General features: G+C 32.6%; 1 protein-coding gene and 1 long non-coding RNA gene across 4 annotated transcripts in view; one reads left to right on the top strand and one right to left on the bottom strand.

The window, feature by feature from the left end:
- The window catches only part of LOC141449770 (myosin light chain kinase, smooth muscle-like), a 117,485-nt gene extending 93,405 nt beyond the window's left edge, over positions 1 to 24,080 (bottom strand). For 2 of the 3 annotated variants that reach the window (XM_074119510.1, XM_074119513.1), the window contains exons 1-8: positions 23,895 to 24,080; positions 16,425 to 16,579; positions 16,079 to 16,285; positions 13,974 to 14,218; positions 10,899 to 11,056; positions 10,479 to 10,749; positions 9,317 to 9,538; positions 8,006 to 8,138 (exon numbers count right to left, since the gene is read on the bottom strand). In XM_074119510.1, the coding sequence (XP_073975611.1) occupies positions 8,006 to 8,138; positions 9,317 to 9,538; positions 10,479 to 10,749; positions 10,899 to 11,056; positions 13,974 to 14,218; positions 16,079 to 16,285; positions 16,425 to 16,579; positions 23,895 to 24,063 (1,560 nt within the window). In that variant the 5' untranslated portion in view covers positions 24,064 to 24,080. Of the gene's footprint in view, positions 1 to 8,005; positions 8,139 to 9,316; positions 9,539 to 10,478; positions 10,750 to 10,898; positions 11,057 to 13,973; positions 14,219 to 16,078; positions 16,286 to 16,424; positions 16,580 to 20,395; positions 20,547 to 23,894 lie in introns of those variants that run through there. The other variant, XM_074119511.1, reaches the window with a different exon arrangement.
- LOC141449780 (uncharacterized) overlaps positions 1 to 26,891 on the top strand; it is a 195,860-nt gene that overhangs the window by 167,508 nt on the left and 1,461 nt on the right. The gene's annotated exons all lie outside the window — the stretch shown is intronic.

The following is a 26,891-nucleotide window of genomic DNA, read 5'->3' as shown; positions in this document are numbered from 1 at the left end:
TTTTTACTTGAGGCTATATATGTCTAAAACTTAGGTAAGCTCATACGTATTTTCAATATACGTATGTACATACATATATACATAATAAAAACTCTTAATAATTCTAATTTTTTTCCCCTTCTTGATTCAAAGTCTCGATAATTCGAATTTTTCTTGTAGTCCCTTGGATTTCGATTTATCGAGAGTCGACTGTATTAGAATTGTTAATTATCTAATAGCGATGAATGTTCATTTCTAAAAGTGATGATATTTTACAATTTATTTCTTGCAACGCAACACACATTAATGTTATGCTGTTAATTTTAAACTGGTAATTATTAACGCTAACTGCGATCCTTGACTCGTTTGTAAACAGAAATATTTTGAAATTTTATAAATATAATTTACTCTCTAATCTTTTTATATTAATTACAAACAACATCCATGTTAGCAGCTATATTTAAAGAACTATTATCAAAATAAATGGGCGTCATTATCCGGCAACGTGGAAAAGCATGGCCCGGCTAATTGGTACTTACTTTTTATCACCGAGACATACTATTCTTGTAAATATATAGTTGTAAATTAGGGCTGCAGTTTTAAACAGTTGTAAGTCTGTAGGTGAAGTGGTAATAACATAATATAAAATTTAAAAAATTGCAGAAAATTCTGTATTTAATATAGGCTCTGTCTGAACATAGTACCTGACGTTTTGTGCTAGCTTATCCTATACACTACTTTGGTATAAAATTTTTCTCATAGAATATTGATTCTAGTATGTTTCTGAAGCAAGTCAGACTTCACATCATTGCAACATAATCTTTCATTATAGTGAACACATAATATTGAAGAAAACTAACATTTTTGCATAAATTCTACGATTCAAGAAAAGGAAATTAAATAAACTGCGCTAGGAGAATGTAGAGATGAAGATCTTTAAGGCTGGTTTTATTTTGATTTTTCCATACTAAGTTATCATTACTTGGTAGATATGGCCACCATATTTCAGTTAGAATTGATCACACAAAGGTTCAATTTACTATCTGAAGGTTATATAATAAACCGATGGAATGTTTATTACCAAAGAATTCCTTTTCATTCACATTCCAATAGTACGATAAACGAAGTACATCTATCCATAGTTTTTTTTCAATTACAACGGTCTTCCTTGTTATTTATGATGGACTTTTATTTCTAACTTCTTTTCCTTGAAATACCCCACCAACAGATAGAACTGGTCACATTGATTAATGACACTCATTACTCAAGTCTATCTTCTATAAGCATCACATGGTGAAGAAGTATAACGCTGATAAAACTATATGCATAACGTAGAATGTAGTTCATAGTTCTTGATAACTGAGTCAAAAGGAAGAAAAATTAATTCAATTTCAGTCACCATTTTTTTTTTTAATTATTTTTTTGCCAAGCTTTTAACCTAGGGATTTTCATGTTGCTGCACAAGTACCTAAACAGCCAGAAGGTTGAACCGTCTGTCAGTGATTGGTCATAAATAACAAAAAGAACTCTTCTTTAAACCAATTTAAAAACATAATAATAAAATAAAATCTAAAAATATGCAAGTTGGACAAAAGCAAGAATAAGATTTAAAAAAAAATTAATTATATTTATTTCACTCTTTTATTTAAAGACAATTTATTTATAGAATTGGTGAGGATTAATTATTGGTAAGTTGACACATTGAGGAGCAGTTGTCCATATTTCAACGCTTGTATTTAGACTAGACCAGGGGTGGCCATCCCGCGGCCGCATGTGGCCCTTCATCAAATAATTTTTGTGGCCCGCGATACTCATTCAAATTATACAAAATTTGTTTATTATCCCAAATCTTATTATCCCAAAATGGGACTGATTGAATTACAATGAAATAATGAATTAAAATACTGTCGAAAAAGAAATTACAAATCATAAAGCTATGATAATTTAATGAACCATAATAAACTATAATTTTTTCTATTTCTATTAAAGATCAAATTCATAAATTTTCTTTAAAATATAGGGCTAATCCTAGTTTACAAGATTATTATTATTTTTTTTTTTTTGCAACAACGTAGATTTAATAGATTTCGATGTGTCTTTTGGGATCTCCAAGATGTTTAAGGACCGGAAATTAATTATTTTCGGCATATCGGAAAATCTGCACGATTGTAATATCTCCACATTGGAAGGGTGAGACAAAGTAAAAAATACCTGAAAACGTTACATTACGAAAACATTACAAAAACTAATATACTGGACGTCTTTAAAGTGTTTAAAGAGTATAAAAGTTCATCAGCATCTCAGTAGATCACCATCCCAATAGCACTTAACTTATTACACTAATTCACCGCACTATTTGCACTAAAACTGTATATCACGCATTAAGAATAACTTGAACACAGTATAAAATACAACTTCTCAATAACAATCACTAATACACACTTAAAAAATCACGTTAACTAAGAGACACAAGTAAGGAGTTAAAAATGGTGACTAGCGATGGAGATCAGCTGGTAAATAGAGGTTATCTAAGCAGAGTGAACAACTTTTATTATTTCTTCTTTTTCATTCAGACTCATCAAAAATTAAAATTTAATTAGTAAAACTGATATTAGCGAATTAGAGATTTTATTTCATTCATAAGTAAAAACAAATGTTGGCCACTCAGCATAGAAAACCTAAATTTATCAGCTGATCTGCCTGGCCAGTTACCGGCGGCCATCTTTAACTCGTTAGTTATGGCTTCATTATTAACATGATTTTTTAAGTGAATATTAGAGTGTTAAAGTGAATTTCTGTTTTATGAATTGTGTTTAAGTTATTATACTTAGTGCGTGATATAAAGTTTTAGTGCGAATATTGTTGTGAATGATATTAAAAAGTGTCAAGTGCTGTTGGACTGATCTATTAAGATGCTGATGAACTTTTATATTATTTAAACGAGGTATGGCTTTATTATCAATTATATAATTTTAAATTTTTATTATATTTTTATTCTTCTTGCATGAAAAAAGAATGTGATCTCAGCGCGTTTCAACCTGTGGTACGTTGGTTGGTGATACGCGAAAAAGAATCAATAATGACTGATATTAAAATTAAAAAAAAAAATGATTTTTTTACCAAAATGTAGAGTAAAGTTAACAGTGTAAGTAATAAAAATTGCAATATTCTAGTGATAATAGTTTATGAGATATTCAAGTTTAAATTTTAGAAGTTTTCAAATTCGTTTCGAATACGGTGAAATTTTAAGCGTTTATATCTCTTTTCACATTTATCAGAATTCTATGATTTTTTTATCGAATTGTTGAGAATAGATAGGTGTATAATTTGCACATATGGCAATGTTCTAGAGATAATAGTGTACATGTTATTGAAGGTTAAATTTTAAAGGTTTTCAAATTCATACAAATTTCTAATGCTTATATCTATTTTCGTATTTATCAGTTTACAATAAATTCTTTACCGAAATGTAGCGAAATGATTGCTTAATAAGTGATTTTAATTGCAATGTTCTAGTGATAATAGTTTATGAGATTTTCAAGATTAAATTTTTGGCGTTTCCAATTTCGTTTCGTATTCGGTGAAATTTCAAGCGTTTATATCTCTTTTCACATTTATCAGAATTCTATGATTTTTTTTACCGAATTGTTGAGAATAGATAGGTGTATAATTTGCACATATGGCAATGTTCTCGAGATAATAGTTAACGAGCTAATGAAGGCTAAATTCTAGAGGTTTTCAAATTCATACAAATTTCTAATGCTTATATCTATTTTCGTATTTATCAGATTTCATTTATTTCTTTACCGAAATGTAGCGCTTCACTATGGTTTTGCTATGTGGATTTTGGAATTTATTATTTGGCTCTTTTAATTTATTCTTTAATCAACTATGAGCTTTAAATTAGCGTTTGCATTAATCTTTGTGTTTTTGAACGAAGAGACGTTGGGCAAATTATTTTTTGTAATACAGTTAGTTGTTCGGTCAGTCGTTTACCTGCGGTTATCCAAATTTGACGGATATGTCAAAATACGATCTATCAGTGTTTTTACGTTATTATTAGTGTTTTTATGTTAATACGTATCTCAGTTGGGTCATGATTGTTGCTGTTTTATATTAATGTGACGGGCGTCCAGAATTACTCCGAGCTAACACACTCCTTCATCTTTTGATTCCCAGATATTTCTCGGTTGTTTATTGTAGCATTCTTGAACAATTGATAAAGGAGATATAAGGCGATAAAGTTTGGGAGCTTTACATTTCCTTCATATTTCGTATTGCTGCATCTTCTGTTCTATTAGTGTAATCTCTGCGAAAATATGAACTATTAAGTTTCTCGTCTACCTCTTCAGTTGTACTCAATTGCAGCATTCAGTCTCTATTTACGTAGGAGAATATAAGGTGATAAATGTTTGCAGCATTATGTTTCCTTCATATTTCGATTTGATATATATCCAGTCTTATTGGTGTAAACTTTGTATAATATGGGCAATTATAACATTCATCTACCTCTTTAATTGTGCACAATAGCAGCATTCTATCTCTAATTATTTAGAAGATATAAGGTGTTACAATTTAAAAGCTTAACACCTCCTCCATATTTCGATTTTCTATATCTCCAGTCCTCTTGTTTCAAACTCTGCTAAAATATTAGCAATTATAGTACTCATCTACCCCTTTAAGTTCACCTGCGAGTGGTTTTTCCAAAATGAAATTCACACTGTCCGGTGGCCCGCAGTGCACTGAAAAAGTTCCTGGCGCCTTATAACTTGAACAAAAATATATATTGTATATATCCTAATTGTTTTTTCAATTTTCATTGCAAAAAGTTCTTGTAGTGGATCTAATCTAATAGATATACATATAATTTTATATGTGATTCTATGGCTTATAATAAATTTCCAAATTGGCCATCAGTATCATTTGGTTTGGCCACTCCTAGTCTAGACTGTTTAATATTATTTAGAAACTAATCACAAGACATGAATCTACGCTGAAAACTGAGAGTCAGAATTAGAACAAAAAGAAAATCGTCATTATGCCACAAAATATGCTCTTTTCAACCAAATAATAAAAGACCTATATTTCTAATATCGCTTAATAGTAGCGATTAAATGAATCAGTCGTACAACTGATACTCTGTTGGGTGATAAGACACTTCCCAAGTAACCTACATTCTTACCGTAATCATTCAAGGTCTTTTGGCTGTAATATATATATTTTTTTTAAATCTAGTTGTTCTTAATATCTGGAATTGGTCATTTTTGCTATTTTCTACATGTTAGTTTCTAAAAGTGTGTTGATGCAGTCCATCTAGGGAAATAGCGTCAATGTGAGATAAAATCTCAATTGTAGAGCACGGTTCAGCTGGTGGTTGTAAGACCTTAAAACAACAGTAATTTTATTTAAAAGATCACAAAGGCCGCCCTTTTTTCTAGAAAACCTAATTTGAGACTTTTTTTTTTAATCGTAATAATATTTCTTGGCTAATTAGTAGACTTGGTCAATCAAACTAATTCATATATGACTGAAGAGGGTAAATGACGCTCTTATGAGAAGTAAATTTGCTTGCACATTTAAATGTATATTTTTACATTTTTTTTTTCTCGAGCAGTCAGAGTCCAGTATTCTCGAAATCTAACATGACAGATTCCTAGTTCCTAGTCACTAATATTTAGTATTCCGGAGGAACGTTTCAAATTAAAGATTTTTTTTTTTTAATATACAATTAATATTGCAAATTTAAAGAAAATCTAGTTGTTTTTATCAATAAAAGTATGGTTACATTTCGTTTTCTCCAGAGATTAGTTCCATTTGGAATACCTGTTGCCCGATATACAAATTAGATACATTATGACCAGCGTCAAGTTAAAGAGCCTTAATAATTATTAATGAAGTAATTACTTCAATTGTAAAACAAGGAAAACTAAAAAATGAAACCCTTCTTAGAATCAGTTTAGTATTTTTAGAATAATTTCTAAACTAATGAAAGGCTGGCGTAGTTACAAGAATACAATAAAAAGAAATGTGCGCTGTTTGGGATAAAATCATTATCCAACATTAATGTCCTAACAACATTTTAAACTTTCTTTATTCATTTATTTTATTTGTTTTTAATTTAACGGTTGTCTACATCTGAACTTATTAGCGTTCGGGGTCTTTTTTAGTGCACTCTAAGGTTATGTACAGTGTTCTTTCGTAACAGATAACACCGTCTATGAGCCGGGCAGTGAGCTGCAGACATCTTGATCACTTCAGAATTTGGCAGTCGAAAACAATTTAATGAATAGACAAATAAATGTATCAATAATACTGCATAAATCTTCTAAAATTTAATTTAAAATGAAAAAAATTACATGTTTTAAAAATGCAATAAAAAAATATATATAAATATCAATGAGTGTGAACGAACAAACGTAGAAATTCACTGGAACAGATCAGTAAACATCATCAGTTGTTGTCGTGGTCAGAATAGGAAAGACTGGCGTTGAATTTAAACATTGTTATCTACGTCATGTTTGCTTTATACTCCAGTGAGGTCAAGCTATTGTTTCCCTGTTTACAATGGGCAGATTGGATGGACGCAGAAAAAGGTTCATAGCCGCCATACGATGCTCTAGCTTGAAATGAAACTTGAGTGATCTAATTAAACGTAGATTAATATCTAATTATATTCAAATCTTCCCGACACAATCTACATTTTATTTTATAAATATCTTTCATTTTAGCATGAAAGTTATTCATTCCAGTTGCATTCAATTTTATTCAAACAAATAAATACCCATGTCTTGTCACACTCTCAACAAATAAGTGAAGACTTTCGATTGAACCAGATATCATTTCTCCTATCATATTTCACAAGTACATTGCAATACGACAATTTTAAAATCTAAATTAGGTTATTTTCCAAGTTAGGTTGAAGAATAAAAATTCGCAATTTTTCCATAAATGGAGGAGGAGCTGCAGAATATTAATAATTCGAGGACAAATTGACTCATCCTTAAATGATAGTAAAATGCGAGGACACGTCCACTTACAAGACTATTATCTTGTCAATAAAACTTTAAAGACAAAAAAAGTATAGTTAAATTACTGAGAATACCACTCTTGAATTAAAATATAAAGACACGTAAAAAAAATGAAATGAAAATAAATTTATTCATAGAACATGATTACAGTGAAACTAGCTGTTGGAAGACTGGTCTTAGAACTGAGAGAGGTAGACATATCTCTTCATCGTCCAGCTAACATTCCGCAAGACCTCGTACTACATTTTGCGAACAGTTATTGTGGAACTATGCTTCTTTTTGAAAATAAAATGTTATTTACATTGCGGATCAACCATAAAACAAAGAGTTCACTATTTAAATTTCATAATTCATATTCAAAATTTAAAATAAAGTTCAAAGTTAGGACTCAATCCAATGCGCAAAAACTTGGGATAGGTATACTTATCAAGACACAAATAATTTACAGAAGTCCAAATTTACAAAAGACTTTGAAAGTTTAGATTGTAGATGTAATTAAAAAATAATATTTGCTTTTAAACAATCTAGAGTCGCAGTTAAATGTAGTTTTTTAGAATTAATTATTCACTATTTTTGTCTCCTCAAAAGATTTATGTAATTTCTTTGAAAAGAAATTCTATTATCTGGGTGCCCTTTATTTTATTAGTTCATTACCACGATTATTGCATATTGATGAATAATTTATACTTAAATTTAGTCTGTTTGTTTGTTGCGAAAAGCCAGAATATCAAATTTACTGCATTACATTTTTGAAATGTGTATTTAAACGTTTGGTGATACTAAAAATAAACCAACTGCTTAATAAAATCAAAATATCCAAAAATTTGGACGTTTCCATCAACTTGTAAAACTTATATTAAATATAAGAAGGATTTAGTAACAACTGTAATCTAAGCTACATTTCAGCTGTAGCTCAATTAAGAATACAATATCGTAATATTACGATAACATACATAGTACAATATTATAAATTCATTTATTATATGACTGGCACTTACTTTGAGATTATTTCTGTACCAAACAACCTTCGGTTTTGGATCTCCGACTACTTGGCACCAAAATCTAACTGTATCGCCTTCCAGAGCTTCAGTACATTGTGGTTTGGTGATGAATAATGGTTTATCTGAGTATCTAGCGACAAAACAAAATATGTCTTAATTTTTTAAAAATTTCAGTTTAAGAAAATTAAATTTGTTTCACAATACATGACACATTGTTGTACGAATTTACTGTAACATAGATCCCTAGAAAACCCTAAAAAAAAAAATTTTTAGGCGAGGAAATACTATCGTCTAAGGCCCTGGAGCCATTTACATTTTGCATAGTAAAATGGCGCAGAAGCAATGGGGGGATGAAAACCTAGAGTCCACTAGTTAAGTTTATCACAACATTAGGCCATTCGGTCGTGCGTAGGCTCTGGACGCCCCCGGTTCTTAGCCACTGCAGACTGAACCAACTAGCAGTTGACCCGTATAGCTTTGACAAAAGAATAAGAAACGGCATCAAACGTAACATGTCAGTGTTTGGCTGAGAGTTAAACACTTTTGAAATGAAAATGTGTTTCCTTTTACCAAAGTCTCATTGCAGACTCTTAAGTGAGATCAGTCACTTTGGGCTGAAGGGATGCTCCAAGTTGAGAGCACCACAGCAGATATCCTGGATCATGGTGCATTCTGGGCCAACCGGCCAACTGCTATCTATTTAGCATTCTACTCTAAAACTAAGCTAAATGTAAACTAAACACAACTGCCCATTTATGTACTGCCCCTCTTATTAGTAAATTCCTCATTTGTAATAAGTTTGTTCATTGGAATATATTTGTTTTTAGGGGAAAATTAAATCCTAATTGTCTAATGATTTGTGGAAAACAGCCAATTAGATTTTCTTTTGTTGTCAAGTAGTATCAGTTACCATTGAGAAAGAAACCTGCAAATAGTGGCTGGATTCACCACAATTTTGAGAAAATTGAGAATTAGTGTTAGCTTAGAGAATGCACCTTCATTGTGATTCCTTCTGAGGCCTTTTTGTCGTATATTTACGTAACTTATATATAAAAAAAATAGGTTACTCAACGTTTAAATCGATAATGAATAAAGTTTTACTTATCTAATTTGTAATTAATCGTTTTTATACTGACACGCAGCAAATGTTTAGATTGGTTACTGCATACAAGTGATGATCAATTAAGTTCTTATCGCAAGAATAATTTGTCTACTCCCAAAAAGGAAGTTAACAAATCAGCAATAAATGTAATAAGCGTGTGTTTATAAAAAAGAAGAAGAAAAAAAAAATGAAACAAACCTACTTACGGTATTGGGGTGTAAGAAGGGCTGACTAGTTTAACTTGTTCTTCAATTATAACAAGTTGACATGTAGATTCTGTTGATTCTCCTGACAAGCCTATTGCTTTACAAGTATATGTACCTCTATCTGCCAACTTTATATTAGCTAAACACAGTTCTACAGTACCATCTGAACTCTGGGTAATAACCCGTTCTCTCCTTGGCTTTATCTCAATTCCATCTTTGCTCCTGTAATAATGAATTTAACAACTTTCTTAATAAAATAATATTTCTTCTCCTGTGTTACTATTGTTGCAATTATTCTTTATAAGGATAAAATAAAATAAAAATATTGTTCAAATTTATGCTATAATAGTTGCTTCCATTTTGAAAGGAGTTACTAATTCAAACATGTTTTGTAAGGTTAGTTTATTTATGGTTAGGTATTCTTACCCATAAAGCGAATTGTTTTTATTTAATTTAAGCTAGTAAGAACGATGGTAAATACTTCTGTAGATTGCTTTGTGGCGTATGAAAATTAATGAATTAATATGCTCGACTAACTTTTCTGCAGCCTGAACAAACATAAATATTAAACCAAGGGTGAAACATTAATTGAAGAAGGATACGATATGCACATTTCCTATACTTGCGGTCATCATAATGTGTTTATTTATGGAATACATCAGTGAGGCAAAATTGTGAAATCTAACACACGTTTGGGTATCTAACGTGACATGTAACATTTAGTGATCTAAAAACGGAAAGGTTTGAGGCGAACATCGGAGAGCCTAGGCCTGTTTTCAATCGGTCTAAGCCTTAGATTTCATTTAATGGTATGATAAAAAGAGAGATTGTTAGTGAACTACACATACAATAGTACACATAACTTTATTTAGAGGCGTCCGCCTCCGTGCCCACTTTGATTAGAATCAAAAGGTATAAACACCGCTGAAAATGTGAATAATACATTTATCTTGTATTATTTTTTTTGTAAATTACTGTAAAGAACCTCTTTGATTTTATTTCTCTCAAGATCGTTTCTTAAACCAACACCTCAAAAAACATAATTGCGGCAGAAAGCCAACATCTAAATACTCGAGTGCATGATGCAATGAAAATCCTTTTGCATTTGTGTGTAAAAACAAAATAATATTTCATTTTAAACAAAAAATTGATAGTAACTGACCACGAAATAGCTGGCCTATATCCAGCTACAACTCTAGCAGCAATTCTAACAGTATCACCCTTTACAGCTTCAACTACTTCATCCAGATCTGGACAGAATCGAGGTGCTTCTAAAAGATGTTGGCCAGATTTGCTGAGGCTTAGGCAGCAAGTAGTATTGCTCACGCCGATATTATTTTCGGCCGTACATGTGTAAAGGCCGCAATCAGATGGATTCACTTTTAGAATTTCCACGCCATGATGATCGCCATCCATTCTCAAAATAATATTTTCTACAAAACAAAATATCGATTGTGAGTGACCAATTAGAGAAAAAAACGAAGTTTCTATTTAAGCATGAATTATTTCATTAAGCAAAATAATAAACTTGTATTTTCTTATTTTTAGTACAAGGGAAGGGAAAAGTAATACGTAGTTTTACCTGTTTCTTCCAAAAGAGCACCATCTTTGAGCCATGTTACTGTAGGTGCAGGATGAGCAGATATGTGGCATCCAATAATTGCAGGACTAAAAGGATCTACGCTTTTGTCTCTCAATTCGAGGGTAAAGTGAGGTTTGCGGTCCACAGCTTTACGACGTCTGACAAGATAGCATTTTATTTAATGGTATCATATAAATATTAATGTCAAACTTAAGATCAACACTAAATTATTGTATTAGTAGAATTAGAAAATCGTCAAATATCCAATATTAAGAAAAATTTAAGCAGGCTGAAAAAAAATCGACAGAACATATCATTATAATGGGGCGACCAAAGGGCTCTGAGCCTAATTTTATCCGCTCGTCTTTAAGGTTATTAATTTTAAGTCCTTTATTGAAAACCCAAACATATCGTCTAAAGAGGCGACTATAAATGTAAAACAAGAAAGATTCTTGATTGTCCACTAAGAGCGATACACAACAAGGCAGAAGAGACAACTCTAGTAAGCACAAGAAGTTAGCAGAGAAAGTAAAGCGTGTAAACTGCTTCCTTATAGGCTTGTCTAATGCTTTTGAAAGAACGAAGAGAAACGTTGAACACTGAGAGAATTGGAGGTAGGTATTGGTCTGAAATAGATTGATCTTTAAGAAAAATATGTACATAGATACTTATTAGACACCGCCGAAACTCATCTAGAAGAGAATGAAAATAAAGCCGGTTTCAGTGAGGATGCGGCCTCAGTGGAATAGCGAACTCAATTCTGTAATGAAGGAATACATAACTAAGGCTAAGCCAAAACAGGCACCAGCATACGCATCATAAGGAATTTCAGAAATATTTATCACCCACTGCAAGTTAAATTTAAACTATTTTTGTTTTATTTCTTTGGATGTATTAAACTAAAAACCCGGTAGTTACTCGCCTAGTACTACGAGGGTCGTTTGAAAAGTCCGTGCAAAGTCAGAGAGCACCACTGGCACGTATCGAGGTTATGTTTAGTTAGTAGCATCTCTTGGAAGAACACACACCAAGTTTCAGCCAGATCGGTCTATTTCTTTGTGTTTGGCATTCGTTTAAATCGAGGAAGTCGAGTGATTTTCAAAAAATGGACGAAAAAGAATTTCGTGTGTTGATTAAACACTACTTTATGAAAGGCAAAACGCCTCAGGAGACTAAAGAGAAGCATGATAAACATTATGGTGACTCTGCACCTTCGATTAGGACAGTTTATAAGTGGTTTCAAAATTTTCGGAGTGGCCATATGGGCACAAGTGACGCTGAACGTTCTGGACGCCCTGTTGAGGTTACTACTCCAGAAATCATTGATAAAATCCATGATATGGTGATGGATGACAGAAGAGTGAAGGTGCGTGAGATTGCTAGTGCTGTGGGCATCTCGAATGAACGGGTACATAATATTTTGCATCAACATTTGGACATGACAAAGCTATCCGCAAGATGGGTGCCGCGATTGCTCACGCTTGACCAAAAACGAAATCGTGTGAAGTGTTGCAAGGACGGTTTGCAGCTGTTCCAAAAGAATCCGCAGGACTTTAAGCATCGTTTCGTCACTGTGGATGAAAAATGGATACATCACTACACTCCTGAGACCAAAGAACAATCTAAACAATGGGTTACCAAGGGGGAATCTGCGCCAAAAAAGGCGAAGACCGTTCCTTCGGCCGGAAAGATTATGGCGACTGTCTTTTGGGATTCGCAAGGAATAATCCTCATCGACTATCTGGAAAAGGGTAAAACTATTACAGGTGCATATTATTCATCGTTATTGGACCGTTTGAAAACCGAGCTGCAAGAAAAACGCCCACGATTGGCCCACAAAAAAGTCCTTTTCCATCACGACAACGCACCAGCACACACCTCAGTAGTTGTAGTCGCAAAATTAATGGAAATAGGGTTCCAACTCGTTTCACATCCCCCCTATTCTCCAGACTTGGCTCCCTCGGACTACTATTTGTTCCCCAATATGAAGAAATGGCTGGCGGGAAAAAGATTTTATTCAAACGAGGAGGTGATTGCAGAAACGAATGGCTATTTTTCAGACTTGGACAAATCCTATTATTCGGAAGGGATCAACAAACTAGAGCAGCGTTGGACGAAGTGTATAAGCCTAAAAGGAAACTATGTTGAAAAATAAAAAAGGTTTACCCCAAAAAATTAAGTAGTTTTTATTTTTGCACGGACTTTTCAAACGACCCTCGTATACATTAAGATAAGAAACGATTTTTTGATCTATTAATCATTTATATTATTCCAAAATCTGATAAAAATTAAATTTATATCATTAAACTTTAATGAATCCGCTGGGAGTTTTAGGAATGAAAACTATTTTAATATATGAGAAAAAATAAATGTCTTTTCATGAAAATGTTTGCATTAAATAATAATAATAGTAATAATAATAATAAGTTATTTGTGGGCCATAAACAAGTGTCACATGACGTCTCAGAAGAACTAATAAATAAGATAAGAAATGCATAGAAATAGAAGTCAGGAGGTCAAAAGCTAGTAACCCGGATAAATGAATAAGGATTTAAATGTTTGACTTCTCCTTCAAAAAACGGGCAACTAGATAAAAAATAAATAAATATAAAGGCTTTATTAACAAAGAGAAGTTCTAGGAGAATAAGAAGATAAGATGTAAAAAGCCATTCTTACCCTACTTACCTCAATCAATTCAGATAGAAGCTGTATAAAATGGGTAATTGTGATGAGTAATGTGTTATCTTGAGTAAAGAAGAAATGAACTAATTATAGTTACCAAAACAGATCAAATTTCGATGTGAAGCCAATAAAACTTACTTATTTGAATATTTGAAAGAAACTAGTTAAGGTGGTATTGACTAGTAAACATAATGCCTGCCAACAATATGATGCACAACATGTACATTGGATTGTACAAAAGATGATTTGGGAGTCTTTTCAGAAAGTACTTGGAAACTCCTCTTTCATCTAATTACACAGGCACAGAGTGGAGGGGTAAAAGGTGCTAAATATATTCTAACATGGAGTTATAATTAACGATTACCAATTTACTTTAAGAGAAAATTAATTAACCTATAAATAGATTCATCAGTTCCGTTGAGCGATGGTTCTAAAGTGACGCTGACATAACAACAACTGGTTGTTCTACCTTCGCTGTTTGTGGCCTCCACTGTGTACAATCCACTGTCAAGTTTTGTAGCATTCTCAATTAGCAAAGTGTAAACATCACCAGATTCTTCAATCTTTCTGCGATCATCGGGTACAATTTCGTCTTCTTCGTACATCCATTTCACTATTGGTCGAGGACATCCACATACCTGTAATTAAAATGTTCATTTTAAGTTGTAGGAAACATATTTATTTAATGGAAACCCATATTTGTCCACTTTTAGCAGATAACTGCTGTCCAATAATGACCGCCTTGCATGAAGGCATATTACGTTGCGACTGGGAGGCTTCTGGAATGTGAGTACGCCTTAGTTCTTGCCTTCGCTTCCAGGGTGTGTCTGCTTGAACTGCAACTGCAGTTTCACTTTTATCATAAAGCTGCTTTAACGCCGTTCGTTACTCATAACAAAGGAAACTCTTTCGAAAGCTGATTGCGCTCTTCCAAACATACAATCACTAAACAAAATAGCTAGCCATGGTTACGATTAGTATCGATAGTTCTTTGGAGGTGGAGACGTTTTGTTCTTCCAGAATGGAGAGCTAGTTCATCCTGGTCTCTAACACCCAGTTGTGGGTAATTTTAGAATTTATGGTAGTAGAGGTATTGTCTGTGATTTGGTAGTGATAGCCATTAGACATTAGCGGTGCTCCGTAACCTTAACTATAAAAATTGAAATAATGCCTATTTTTTCAGGCGAGCTATACGTTCAACCACCAAATTAGATATCGAGGACGGAGGCGACTAGCGATATAATTTACTGTTAAGTTCTCATATTAAACATTAAACAAAATCCAAGGCCTAGACCTGAAATCGAACTCAGTACCACAATGCTTTTCAGGGCACGCCTCTAGCCGTCGGCTACCGTGGCGCCTGCCTTTACTAGATCACAGCATAAGAAAGTTCTTCGCTGAATTTCTCAGCTCCCTAGAAGTATATAAATTTACTATATAAATTGTGCATACTTTATTTTTGAAAGAAATGAATCCTGGAAGGAATTTTAATGAGGCAGATTTTATTGTTAAACTGTAGGACGAAGTCTATGTTATATGGTCACGTACAAATATTTCAATATTTATCGGATTGTCAAAAGAGACAAATTCATTCACAAGAGGAAGAAAGCAAGGTCATCCACGATGTAAAAAAACGGAAGACGAGCAATTTTTAAGATTAAATGAATTACGAATCAGGACTACGATAAAGTGTACAACTTCCAAATTTGGACGAACACGTTAGTAACCGTACAAAATTCCTCTAGGATTATATTGTAGGTAGAAGTCTTTAAGAAACGACCATTACCAAGGCGACGTAAGCAAAGTATAGATGGATAAATTCGACTATATACTTTCAATAAAATTCCACTTAAAAATTAGGAACACTGCACTTGTGTGACTATGTAACCGGTAGGCAGTAAGAAAATCAATAACCGTACAAAAGTGGGCGATAAAAGTTGACTACCACTTGGTCTAAGGATTTCTTATAAAGGTTATAAAGGGTTATAACGTAAGAATCAAATTCATTGACAAAGTTCTGAATATGAGGAAAGTTGGTTGTTAGTAGTATTAAAAATAACTTCTTCTTTTTTTGCGATTTTAAGATCCGTAAAGTTGTTTTTTACACTTTCAGAGCTAGGCTAGATATATTATGTTTCATTTAAAACATTACGTGACTATAGTCACATAATAACAGCGAGAAAGGGGCAGTAGTTGTAAAGAAATATTTAAAAATATTTTTACCAAGAGCGCGCACCTAGGTGATAACATAAACTTGGCGATTATTTGCAAGTAAATGTACGTTGAAGAGAACGCATTAATTTTTATTATATCACTTTTTTGCTTTTACAGATACATACTTTGGATATAAATTTTGTTTTTAGTGACCTCATTTAATTAATATCCAATAATTACTATAGAAAATAAAAATCATTTAATCGCTTAAAGAAACGAACGTATTTTCAGCAACTTTATTAGTTTTTTCACCATGGATTTATCTACCAATCTTAATCTCATACCTGACACATTAATAATAGATGATCCCCTTGTGAAATAACTTGAACATCGCTTAAAAACTGAGATACAGATTCTCCTTCGTCCACCGTGAGACAGTCGCTCAGACGAACCGGTCCAAAACCATGCTTGTTACCCGCTGAGACTCTAACGAAATGCTTACCAGCTTTAAGGTTGTGCACTTCTAGCATACATCTTGGACTCAAACCAACCTAATGAAATAGGTTTAAGTAATTTAATTATAATTTTTAATCAAACACATATTAAGAGCAAAGCTTTGATTGAGTATATTTTTGTACATAAATTATTAATTTAAAAATGTTTGTATTGTACTTAAAAACACTGAAATACCTCTATCCATTTTTCTGGATTTTCAAGTGGTGCTACTTCTACTTTATACGCTATTATTGGTGCACTTCCTTCCGTAATTGGCTTGCACCATTCAAGGGTTACACTGTGTTTATCAGCTTCTGCCACCCAAGGCTTTCCACATATTCCTGGACACTCTGTAAAAGAAATAGTTGAAATGAAGATAAATAGTTAAAAATGACAAATCACAGAAAGTTTTAACACTATACTTCGTTTCAGTGAGACTTTAGGGAAGTTAGTGATTAAAATATTTCAATAAAAGTGGCCGTTTTCAATTCTTTAAAGCTCTGCAATTAAGATTGTCTTTCCTTGAGATACAATACAAATTTTCCTGAGCTTCTAAATCGTATTTGTCGGCTTCAGTTGACTATACAGTTTTCACTGCTTCTTTAAGGCATCATTTTCAGTCACTTACCAATGTAAGTATTCTGCAACTATCTTTAAGGCAGAAGAATCTATTCTCTTTGTTGTCATTGAAAGTTGTCATTTTTATATTTTTAAGGTTCCAAATATCACTTGTTAATTTTTCTCTAAAACACATAGCAATGTCGCACAATAGCTTTACTCTGTAGTTTTTATATTGTTGGATGTTTTGTGTCATGATAATTGAACGCGTTAGTTCAACTCATTGCTTAAGAATATATATTTTAGATTTACACTCTGCCAAAAAGAAAAATCTGTCTGAGTGATTTAGAGCACATTGCCAAAATTCCTATATCAGATAGGATTACTTATTTTTCTTCATTGTTATAATTATTTTTAAGTCAATTTATTCATTCATTACTTCGTCATTCAAAGTTCTAGTAGGCACTTCAATACTGTTAATTTGTAAAGTGCAAAGCATCTTTATCAAGTCCAATAAATTTTTTGCAGTAAAGGAAATTGCAAACAGCTCTGCATGTCATGAAAATTATAATAGAATGAAAAAATATATGCAAATTTCAGTCATGTCCCCAGGTCGAAAGCTCGGCACAAAAAATAAATATCATGACTCACCAAAAATAATGAACAGTAATAAAAATTATATTTTTTTTCATTCCATTCTAGTAAAAATGTTTTTTATTAACTTCTGGTTCATTTAAAGAGAGTGAAATACTTGAGTCAAAGCTTTGGCTAAAAGATACTCTTGTTAAATAAGAATTAAATATAAAATTACTACAGCTCAGGGCAGGTGTAGTTTGTTTTCTATAAAAAGTATAAACGCTCCAGGTTTAAAAACAGTTTCTTTTCAAAAATAAATAAAAAACATTGCTGTATAATTGTTAACAAGCGCGCAAAAATGTTTTCCAAACATTCAACATGCTGGTTGGCCAATCTCCATTTATATTTTTGTCCGAAAATGTTTAAAACATCAAAAAGAAAAAAGGAATTATGTTAAACCATTGCGCAGTCATGGTAACTTGCTCTGCTTCTCAACGCCAGATGGGCGAATTTTCGTCAAAACACATTCAGTTAGATCAGGTTATTTAATTTTCCTTAAAATCATGAAAATTTTACGAGCCAATGACTAAGTAAACTGAGTTTTATTAGATCTGAGAAGCTTAAACATAGAGGGGATCTTTCTGAGGGTTCCCAAGACGCATGGTACCGACATGGAGGCGTGTACACTCTGCTAAATTTTTAATTTAGTTCGTTGAGATATCTTTGGAGAGCATTGGCGTCAGAGAATGGTTTCCTAAATCTCGTAGGAGTTGGAATTCATCCTTAGAACATCTAAAAGTTGTTAGACGTAGAGTATTGGCATCAGAGAATAGTTATCCCTAAATCTTGCTGTTCCGCACTTTCTAGAACTTGTTCAGAGAATCGGAGTGTATAGTTTCATCTCCTGGGATAGTCCGAATGAGTGGTCTCACCAGGCATCAGAGTGAGGAGGCCCAATCGATCTAACTCTATGTCCCGTTTAACCCGGCCGGCTAACTTTTTATTATTCACCTCAGGAGCAAGTTCAGATCCTGCATTTAACCTCTAAGCCCATTCAACTGCGTGACAGTGAATTTGGACAAAAAGTTTAGTCTTTGGCGTGTGTTTTCTAGCGGAATGCTAGTTGCATTTGTAGTCTAAATTAGCCGGTCAAGAATTAAGTTTATTTCATTTCATTAATTGGGTTAAATAAAAATGTATTATTCCAATTGAAAGTAAACTATAAATTGTTGAAACACATAATCACAATTTACGTTGATGATTTGTTCCTTAATTTCGCCAATGCAACATCGTAAGTACCCTCAGCAAAGTTACCTACACATTTCGGAGGATATGAACTTTTACGAGTATGTTCTTCAACATTTATCATCTTTATGACGAAGCAAATTTATGACAGTGCAATAGTGAGGAAGATATTCAATTTAATTTCAAGATAGGGAATGTATTTCTAAAATATTTCTTCCTATCAAAAAATATTATATTGTTTGAAAACACCCCAAATTAGGGTGAATAATCTATTTTTACTGGTAGATAAGATACTACTTCCCAGAAAGGAACAGTATCAGGGAAAATGGGAATAGAATCTACGGTGCATTTCTTCGCAGAATAGTAACTGCATTTTCTGATAGCTCTTTTTCTTACCTCTCCCTCACTGCTTCTCTGCTTCCTAATATTATTGCTGCTATGAATATATAGGTTTCGTGACCGTAAATTATTCAATTAAGGATTCAAAATTGGCTCTAACTCAACCAACCCGCATAGCCACGTCCTGAAGAAGGCAATATATTTGTCGAAACGTTGGCAAAAAGACGAGTTGTTGTTTTTATTTGGACCGATTCCTCGCCAATTTTGAATCCTTAATTATTGCTGCTGGCATCCTTTTAATGCTGCTCCATCAAAAAGTGAAGATAAAAATAAAGTAAAATCAGTTGGCAGTTCGTTAATTGATTAGTGGCATTGTAAATTCTTAAAGATTTTTTTAAGTACTACTTCCTTTTAAAATAAAAATACATATAATCAATATTAATTTTGTGGGTAAAAAAAGAGAAGTATTCTCAAAATATTTATCACAAAGTAGTTCAAAGAGAAAGAGAAAAATTTGTGTAAACAATTTATTTAGTTTCAAAAATAAATTGAAGCTTCTTTGTTACTTGCAATAAAACAATATGGCCAGAGGGGGGAATGCAGGTGTTAAAATGAATCAGGAGAACCGTCTTTGTAGAATTAGAATTGCTACTAACAGCCTTGTGGTGGTAGTTCTATGTAACTGTGACTCCCACACACTCAACTACATATATGTTTGCGGGGATATGACACATTTCACATAGACTGTATCTATAAGTAGAAGAGTCTAAGATGTTGAGAAATATCTCGGGAATATTTCTGTATAACTAGTCATCCCTAAGGACAAGGTCGTCACGAAACATTGCAACGAACTTTGGCCTAAAAAAACAAAAATTAATAAATAAAACAAATGTTTTACTTAATTCTTTATTGTGGCTGAGATAAAGAAAGTTTAAATTCTTTAAGAGGATTAGATTAATAATTGAAAACGAAATTTATATATTCGTTAAAATGACAAATAGAAGAAAATTATAAGTGCCTCTTTTTTTTTAATAAATAAATAAATAGTAGCGGAGCGGTTAGAGGTGATACTTGCAAAGCTAATAAGTATTGTGGTACTGGGTTCGATTCCCGGTTTAGGCTTAGAATTTTATTTAAAATTTAATATCATAATTTTACAGTAAATTATGTTTGCAAGTCGCCTCTGTCCACAACACTTAATTGGTAGTAGGACGTAAAGCCTGCCTGAAAAAATAGGCATTACTTTACATTTTCATTATCTGATATTATCCTGCTATTATCTGATAGGTTAGACTATATCTGTGCCCAGGAGTTCGAGGCTACCTGACAGGTAATGCCACAATGTGAGTAAATAATGCACCATTTATTGCTACTGAGATGTTGTCAAACAGACCGTTACGTATGACAGCTAAATGTCTAAAATTAAATAAATTAAGACAGGAACATACCTTTTAGCCGCATGAGGTATAATTATGTCCAGCCGCAATAGAGAAACTGGATTAATCGAATTATTATTAATTTAGATCTATTTCACGGGAGCCGTCGTCACTTTCAAATAGAATGCAGAATAGAACTTAGAAAAATAATTCTTTCAGTGCGCATGTGCGAGTATGTGTGAAGTTAGAACAGCTCAACGCATTTATTTATTTATATTTTTTTTTTTTCACAAAATAGTTTCAATCTCTTAGAGCTATTTGAATGAAGGGATCAGGATTCGAAGAGCAGTTTCAAAAGTATAGATATTTTAATACTTATTGCAACAGTTGACTGGAGAGTGGAATCACAAATTCCTTTAGGAAAGTTATTGGCTCGTTGTTTCGAAAACCTCTGGTATCCTTTTTCACGAATTGGAAGGAAAGGGAAAATTTCTTCCTCAGTTCCTATAGAAGGGGAAATGTCGAACTAAAAATCTTTCTTAAATAAAATTGTGTGGCTTGGCCCAAACAAATGTTACATCAGGTGTTTTAACAACGGCTAAACGTCCGATTAGTTCATCTGTAAAGATGTTTCTTTCTCTATGGGCGCCACGGAAGCCAAGATACCGACGCGTCTTAATTTTGAATGCATAAAAATATGGTTAGAGATAAAATAACTAAGAAGTTAGTGCATCGTAATAGTTAAGACACCCGTTAGTAATAATAGCTAAGACAAAGAAGAAGAAATTTGATTTCCTATGTCCTTCAAAAAAGTGTTTTCAATCATTTGACTTGTTTAAATTCGAAATTTAATCCATTTATTAGACCGTGGCGATTAACCGACAAGGTATTTTCAAAATTCAATACTTTTCTTCCTTACAAAATTAAAAATAAGTACTTTTTCATTCAGTGGAATACTTAAAGAATAGCATAATTTTGCCAATCAAAGCAAATGTTGGAAGACATCGTCCCTTCACTTGAAACTTCGTACTTTTTTTGGCCTTCTTCAGTTTTAATCTTCATCAGATTTCAAGCATTTAGCTAACCACTTTCAAGGGACACTGGTAAACAGTAAGTTATTAAACATTCAAAAAACGAGTTTCAACACTCTTGTCGTTATGACGTATACTTGATTGGGGAAACTGCGTTGACATGGTCTGGTGGTCTGGTCATCTGATATATTCTTAGGTATAACAATACCAAAGAAATATTTCAATCTATTTAAGCATAAAAAATTTAAATTGTAAAAAAAGAATGAGTTTATTTATTCCGAGTCACTTGCTATCATTACTTCGAGTACGAATCCAATCAAAAAGAAGAGATTGAAGATTCATCGGTAGAAGTGAAGTATTCGCTTACAAACACCCAAACCTATGAAGCTTTACCGAAAGAGCAAAATATAGACAATAATAGGTGAAGATATTGAATTGCCTTCCACAGAAGTACTAATACCAAAGCTGAAGTAAATTAACCAATTTAAATTACTCTCATAATCATACCTTTCCTGCCGAAGATCGTTAATATAATCTCACAGCACAAACATTTCTCTTCAGTTCAAACGTTTCTCTTTCGTCACAAACCTTTATTAAAAAGAGGACTGATGTAAGCCTTGAAAGCCCAGAACAATTCTATTATATGGGGACCGAAACAATTGTCATTTGTTTATGGTTTAGATTAGGATTATAAAATATCTTGCTAAAACGTATGAGAAACGATTTTGTAAATGAGCCTTAAAGCATAATTTAACTACAAGCCTTATTATCGGTTCTGATAGACTTTCTCTGAAAGTAGCCGTTAAATAAAGGAAGATTTAAAGAATTTTTCCAATGATTAATTATTATGAGGTCGAAGGAAGCTGTCACAATTAATCAATTGCAGAAATATTGACTTTATCAGTAACCAGGCTGCGAATTAAAATAAAACCAATAAATTAAGAACTTCTAAACGCTTTTCAAAGTGACTAAACAGCTCTACGCCACATTCTTTTTGATTCTATAATTTTTTTTTGGCAAACTATAGTCAATAAAAGGGAGCCTAAATTATTCTATTTGCAGGTTTTCTAAATTGGCTCACCTTGCAAGTTCACAAACAAATGAAAGCTAAAAATAATGTTTAGAACGAGTGGGTAAGAATATATATAATAAAAATACGAATTTAATCTATTGTTTCTTTCCTGGTTTTAATTTATGGGGTTTATAATTACATTAATAAAATCTTAATCAAAATTGTCTTAAGTAAAAATCAATAATTGCTTCTAAATATTGTTTATCTACTTTTTTTTTTTGTAAAATAATTTTTATTAAAAGGGTGATAAACAAGATAAACAAAACTGTCACTTCTGAAATAGAAATTAGTAATTTCACAAAGAAGTTTTCAAGAACAAGAAAACTCCGAATTATTGCGTTCTCTGAGAGAAGTAAAGCAATAGATGAGGATTATAAAATACATAAATACATATAGTATGTAGTTTAACGAATTTATTAATATTTATCTTCAAAATGTAATGCATATGGTTTAAAACATTCACTACTTTTTCTTACTTAATATTACAATTCTGATTGATCAATTTTCTATAAAGGCTCAACTTTATTGAACATAGCGATTGATTTTATTGGCCTACGTAGATTAATTACACTTCAGGTAATTATTAACAAGAAGTTAATCTTCTCAGCAACACAGTGAACGCCACCACGAAATTCGAGGACTGATTAGATGGTATTTACGTCACCACTCCGCCAAAAAGAAAACTGTTCTACCGAAAAGATATTTTAAATAAAAGTGATTATTATATTAGCAGTTAATTAACCCTCAAACTTTAAGAAACATTTTCGGAATCGTTACTAAAAGAAATTCAATGACTACTTCTTAAGAACTTTATTTAACAAGAGTTTTTGATCAATTCTTAAATTTAAACAATTTAAAGATGGAATATGTGATAAAATTATTTAAAAAATAAATATTTAAAACTAGATTATTAAAATTATCCAGAAAAATAATAGTTAAAAAAATAACTACATCAATATTTCATTCTGTCACGATCTAAACTGAACTGTTAAAAAAGAAAAATTAAATAAATTTAATAATTATTGTATTAGCAGAACAAAATTCCGATAATTTACTTAGAGAGCGCACTTCCTAATCGATAAACACACACAAAATAAAGCTATCTAATTGTATAGTTTTATCCTCTCATCAAGTTTATTTTGAAAAAGCGGATATTTTAGATATTAGACTCCAAGTTCTGATTCTTTCAAGCCTATGTCAGTACATATTACAAAACGTACATGATTTTATTGAAGTATTTAGCCGCCTCCGATAACCCCACCACTTTTTTGATTATGTAACTGTTGATGATATTACGAATTCTGTTTTGTAAGTAACTTACTTTAAATATAATTACTTTAAATATATTCATCTATGAAGTGAGTTAAATTTAAATTGGGTATTTTCAATCGGCTAAACTAAATGGCAAAATTTAGTAGTTAAAAGGGAAAAAGTATAGTTTACAAATACAAAATATTCAATTATTTACCTTGATCAGTATTAATATTTTGAATGAATAGAGCAACAGGTTTATGGTAATGTTGCCATGACTCCCTGGGGTTAGTAGGCAACGTTAAATTCCCTTCAGCCACCATAGCTGGCTCACCGTTCTGTTCACAAACTGCCAGGTCTATATCCCTTCCCACAACATTTAGCATGCTCTTCACACTCACAATATCCGTTTGATCTTTATGCTCGCACCTATATATATATGTTTATTGGCTCTCGAAAAGGGTGGGAATTAGTTGGGGGTGTTTTTTTTTCAACCAATTGTGTTAGCATTTCTTTATAAATTCAGCTTGAAAATATAATTTATTTCAAAGAGATATTTTAAATTTAAATATTACGAATTTCATTTTTACTTAAACGCATTTAGACAAAAAATATCTTCACTTAAATATGTAGATATATCAGAAACGTTCTTTTATAGAAGACTATCTGCTTATGTTAGCGTCATATCTCCTTTTTACTTTCTGTCACCAAGCAAGAAAAGTATTGCAATGTCAAAACAAAAAAGTGGTTTTTAAAAAATGGTCGCAAAAACATAAAATCATAACAAGTTCATACCTAATACTTCTGAAAGATCTACAATTTGTACAAGAAGCCGAAGTCATTACCAAGTTTAAACTGGGACAGCCACGTTGGGCAGGGCTATACAGGCACTTGGCCAAAAGAAACCATACTGAAATGTAAAAAAAAAAAAGACTTTGATAGAGGGAAAGTTTTGAACAAGGCTGGTCGGATGCACAATGTTAATTGACGGAAGTGTAGTGAGGGATATGTAGTGGAAGCCCAGAAAGCTAGGAATCTGCAGCTGATTATTAATACTAACATCAGACTGGCGGAAGTTGTTGAATAAGGCATTATTGTAATAGTTAGTTACAGTTTAAAACGGAAAAAGACTATCACACAAAAGAAAATCTATGAGATGACAGCGCAAAAACTCTAACTAATAAGGTAAAGGGAAACGCTTCGAAAAAAAAATAATTTTAATAAAAAATAAAGTTTTTGTTGTAAAGTGAAAAAAAATAACATTCTTTCTTGATACGTAAATATTTAACTTATTGGCAATTTAAAAGTAAGTTAAATGCACTTTTTTATTTACTTTATTAATAAAACCAAAAACTAATCACTCTTGAGAAATGGTCGGCAAATATTTTTAATTTAATCCTGGAAACTGTAGATCTTTATAGCTGTATAGCACAATCTAGCTTGAATCAATTGCGTTTAGCATTTTCTAAGCAAATTATTAATGATTAATGCGAATTAAATGAACCTGTCTGGTAAACATTCGAAGAATTTAAAGTGGCAGAAAAATAAAGTTATAACTTAGCGGAATTAAGTTATAGAAAACTTATTTTGTAAAAATTAGAATGCAGTAGGGTCTCCAGAATAAATTTAGAGCGAAGACATTATAAAAATGTAATTTAAAAATATTCTTATATTCCGTAAACATACTACCTCATTTTGCGCTCCTATCTTTCAGATAGGTTCTTTCAAATTAGTACTGGCTCAGCAATCTCTTCTTTCTCCACAGTGAGGGCGGGAGTGCCGCAGGGGAGTATACTTGGCCCCGTTCTCTACACAGTATACACATCAGACATACCTGTACAACCCTCTACACTACTCTGTACATATGCAGACGATACAGCCATACTAGCCACAAGTACACATCCTACATCAGCTTCATACAAATTACAGACACACTTACATAAAATAGAATTCTGGGCCAAGAAGTGGCGGATTAAAATGAACTCACAGAAATGCCAGCACGCCACGTTTACTCTCCGGCGGGGCTCCTGTCCACCTGTTCTCTTCAACAGCAATCCTCTTCCTTATACAGATCTGGTGCGCTACCTTGGGCTCTACATAGACAAGCGACTCACGTGGAACCCACACACTAGACTTAAAAGACAAGCAATGACAAAACGTGCGAAACTACTTTACAGACTTCTTGGACGACGCTCCAAATTACCTATTGAACTCAAACGATTAATATACAGTACTATCATCAAACCAATGTGGACTTACGGACTGGAGCTGTGGGGTTCAGCCAAACCTACAAACATACGGACTGTACAGACATTTCAATCAAAACTACTTCGACAGATAGCTGACGCTCCTTTCTACGTAACTAACCTCACTCTACACAACGACCTCAACATACCTTTCGTACACCAATTAGCCAAGACTAAATATCAAAAATTCCATAGTGCTCTCTCCACTTGCTCCAATCCTCTAGTACAGTCTCTCGCCTCCTCTGACATTCCTAACAATCCTCCTCGCCGACTGAATCGCCAGTGGCCCCGCGACTTCCTCGCAGTCTGAAGGCTTAAAATTAATATCCTGTAGAAAGTGCTGCCGCTGGGCAGTTTCTTTCCTCCTGCCTTTCACGCCTCTATACTTCAATCTCCCTATTTGCTTATTGTATAGTGTATTATACAGATTGTAAATAACAAAATAAATTAAAAAAAAAAAAAAAAAAAAAAAAAAAAAAAAAAGTGACCTATTATTACAACCTAAATGAAAATAAAAGAATTTGAAATTTTCTGGTTAACATAAAATACATATAAGAAATGGTAAAATTGAAAAATAGTTTCTAAGATTAAGAATTAAATTATTACGCATTAAGTGAATTATCGGAACAGTTAATAAGCTGATAGATAGGCTGTCTTTCTTGGAAGTGTCTGAAACTAGGTAACGTAAATTAGGTAAAAGAAAAGCACTGCTGCATGAGAACAGCAATCTGTTATTTTCTAGCCATGTAGAAGTTTTAGTTATGGGGAAGTTAATACTAAGTGATACAAAATCACAGAATACATCAAGTGAGTGTTGAGTACGTTAGGAGATTATACCCAACCTGGGACTCAACGACAAGCTTTTGGTGCAGTCGATTGAGAGAGGATCTACCGCCCACCAGCTTCGGTTGGGATCATAAACTTAGCAACCAGCCGAGTAGTTCGCACAGTCTAGCGGAACATCAACG

The sequence above is a fragment of the Rhodnius prolixus genome, unplaced genomic scaffold (assembly GCF_049639745.1).
Source record: "Rhodnius prolixus isolate KJV_2025 unplaced genomic scaffold, Rpr scaffold_2, whole genome shotgun sequence".
NCBI lineage: Eukaryota > Metazoa > Arthropoda > Insecta > Hemiptera > Reduviidae > Rhodnius > Rhodnius prolixus.
This window is presented reverse-complemented; position numbering and strand designations above follow the sequence as displayed.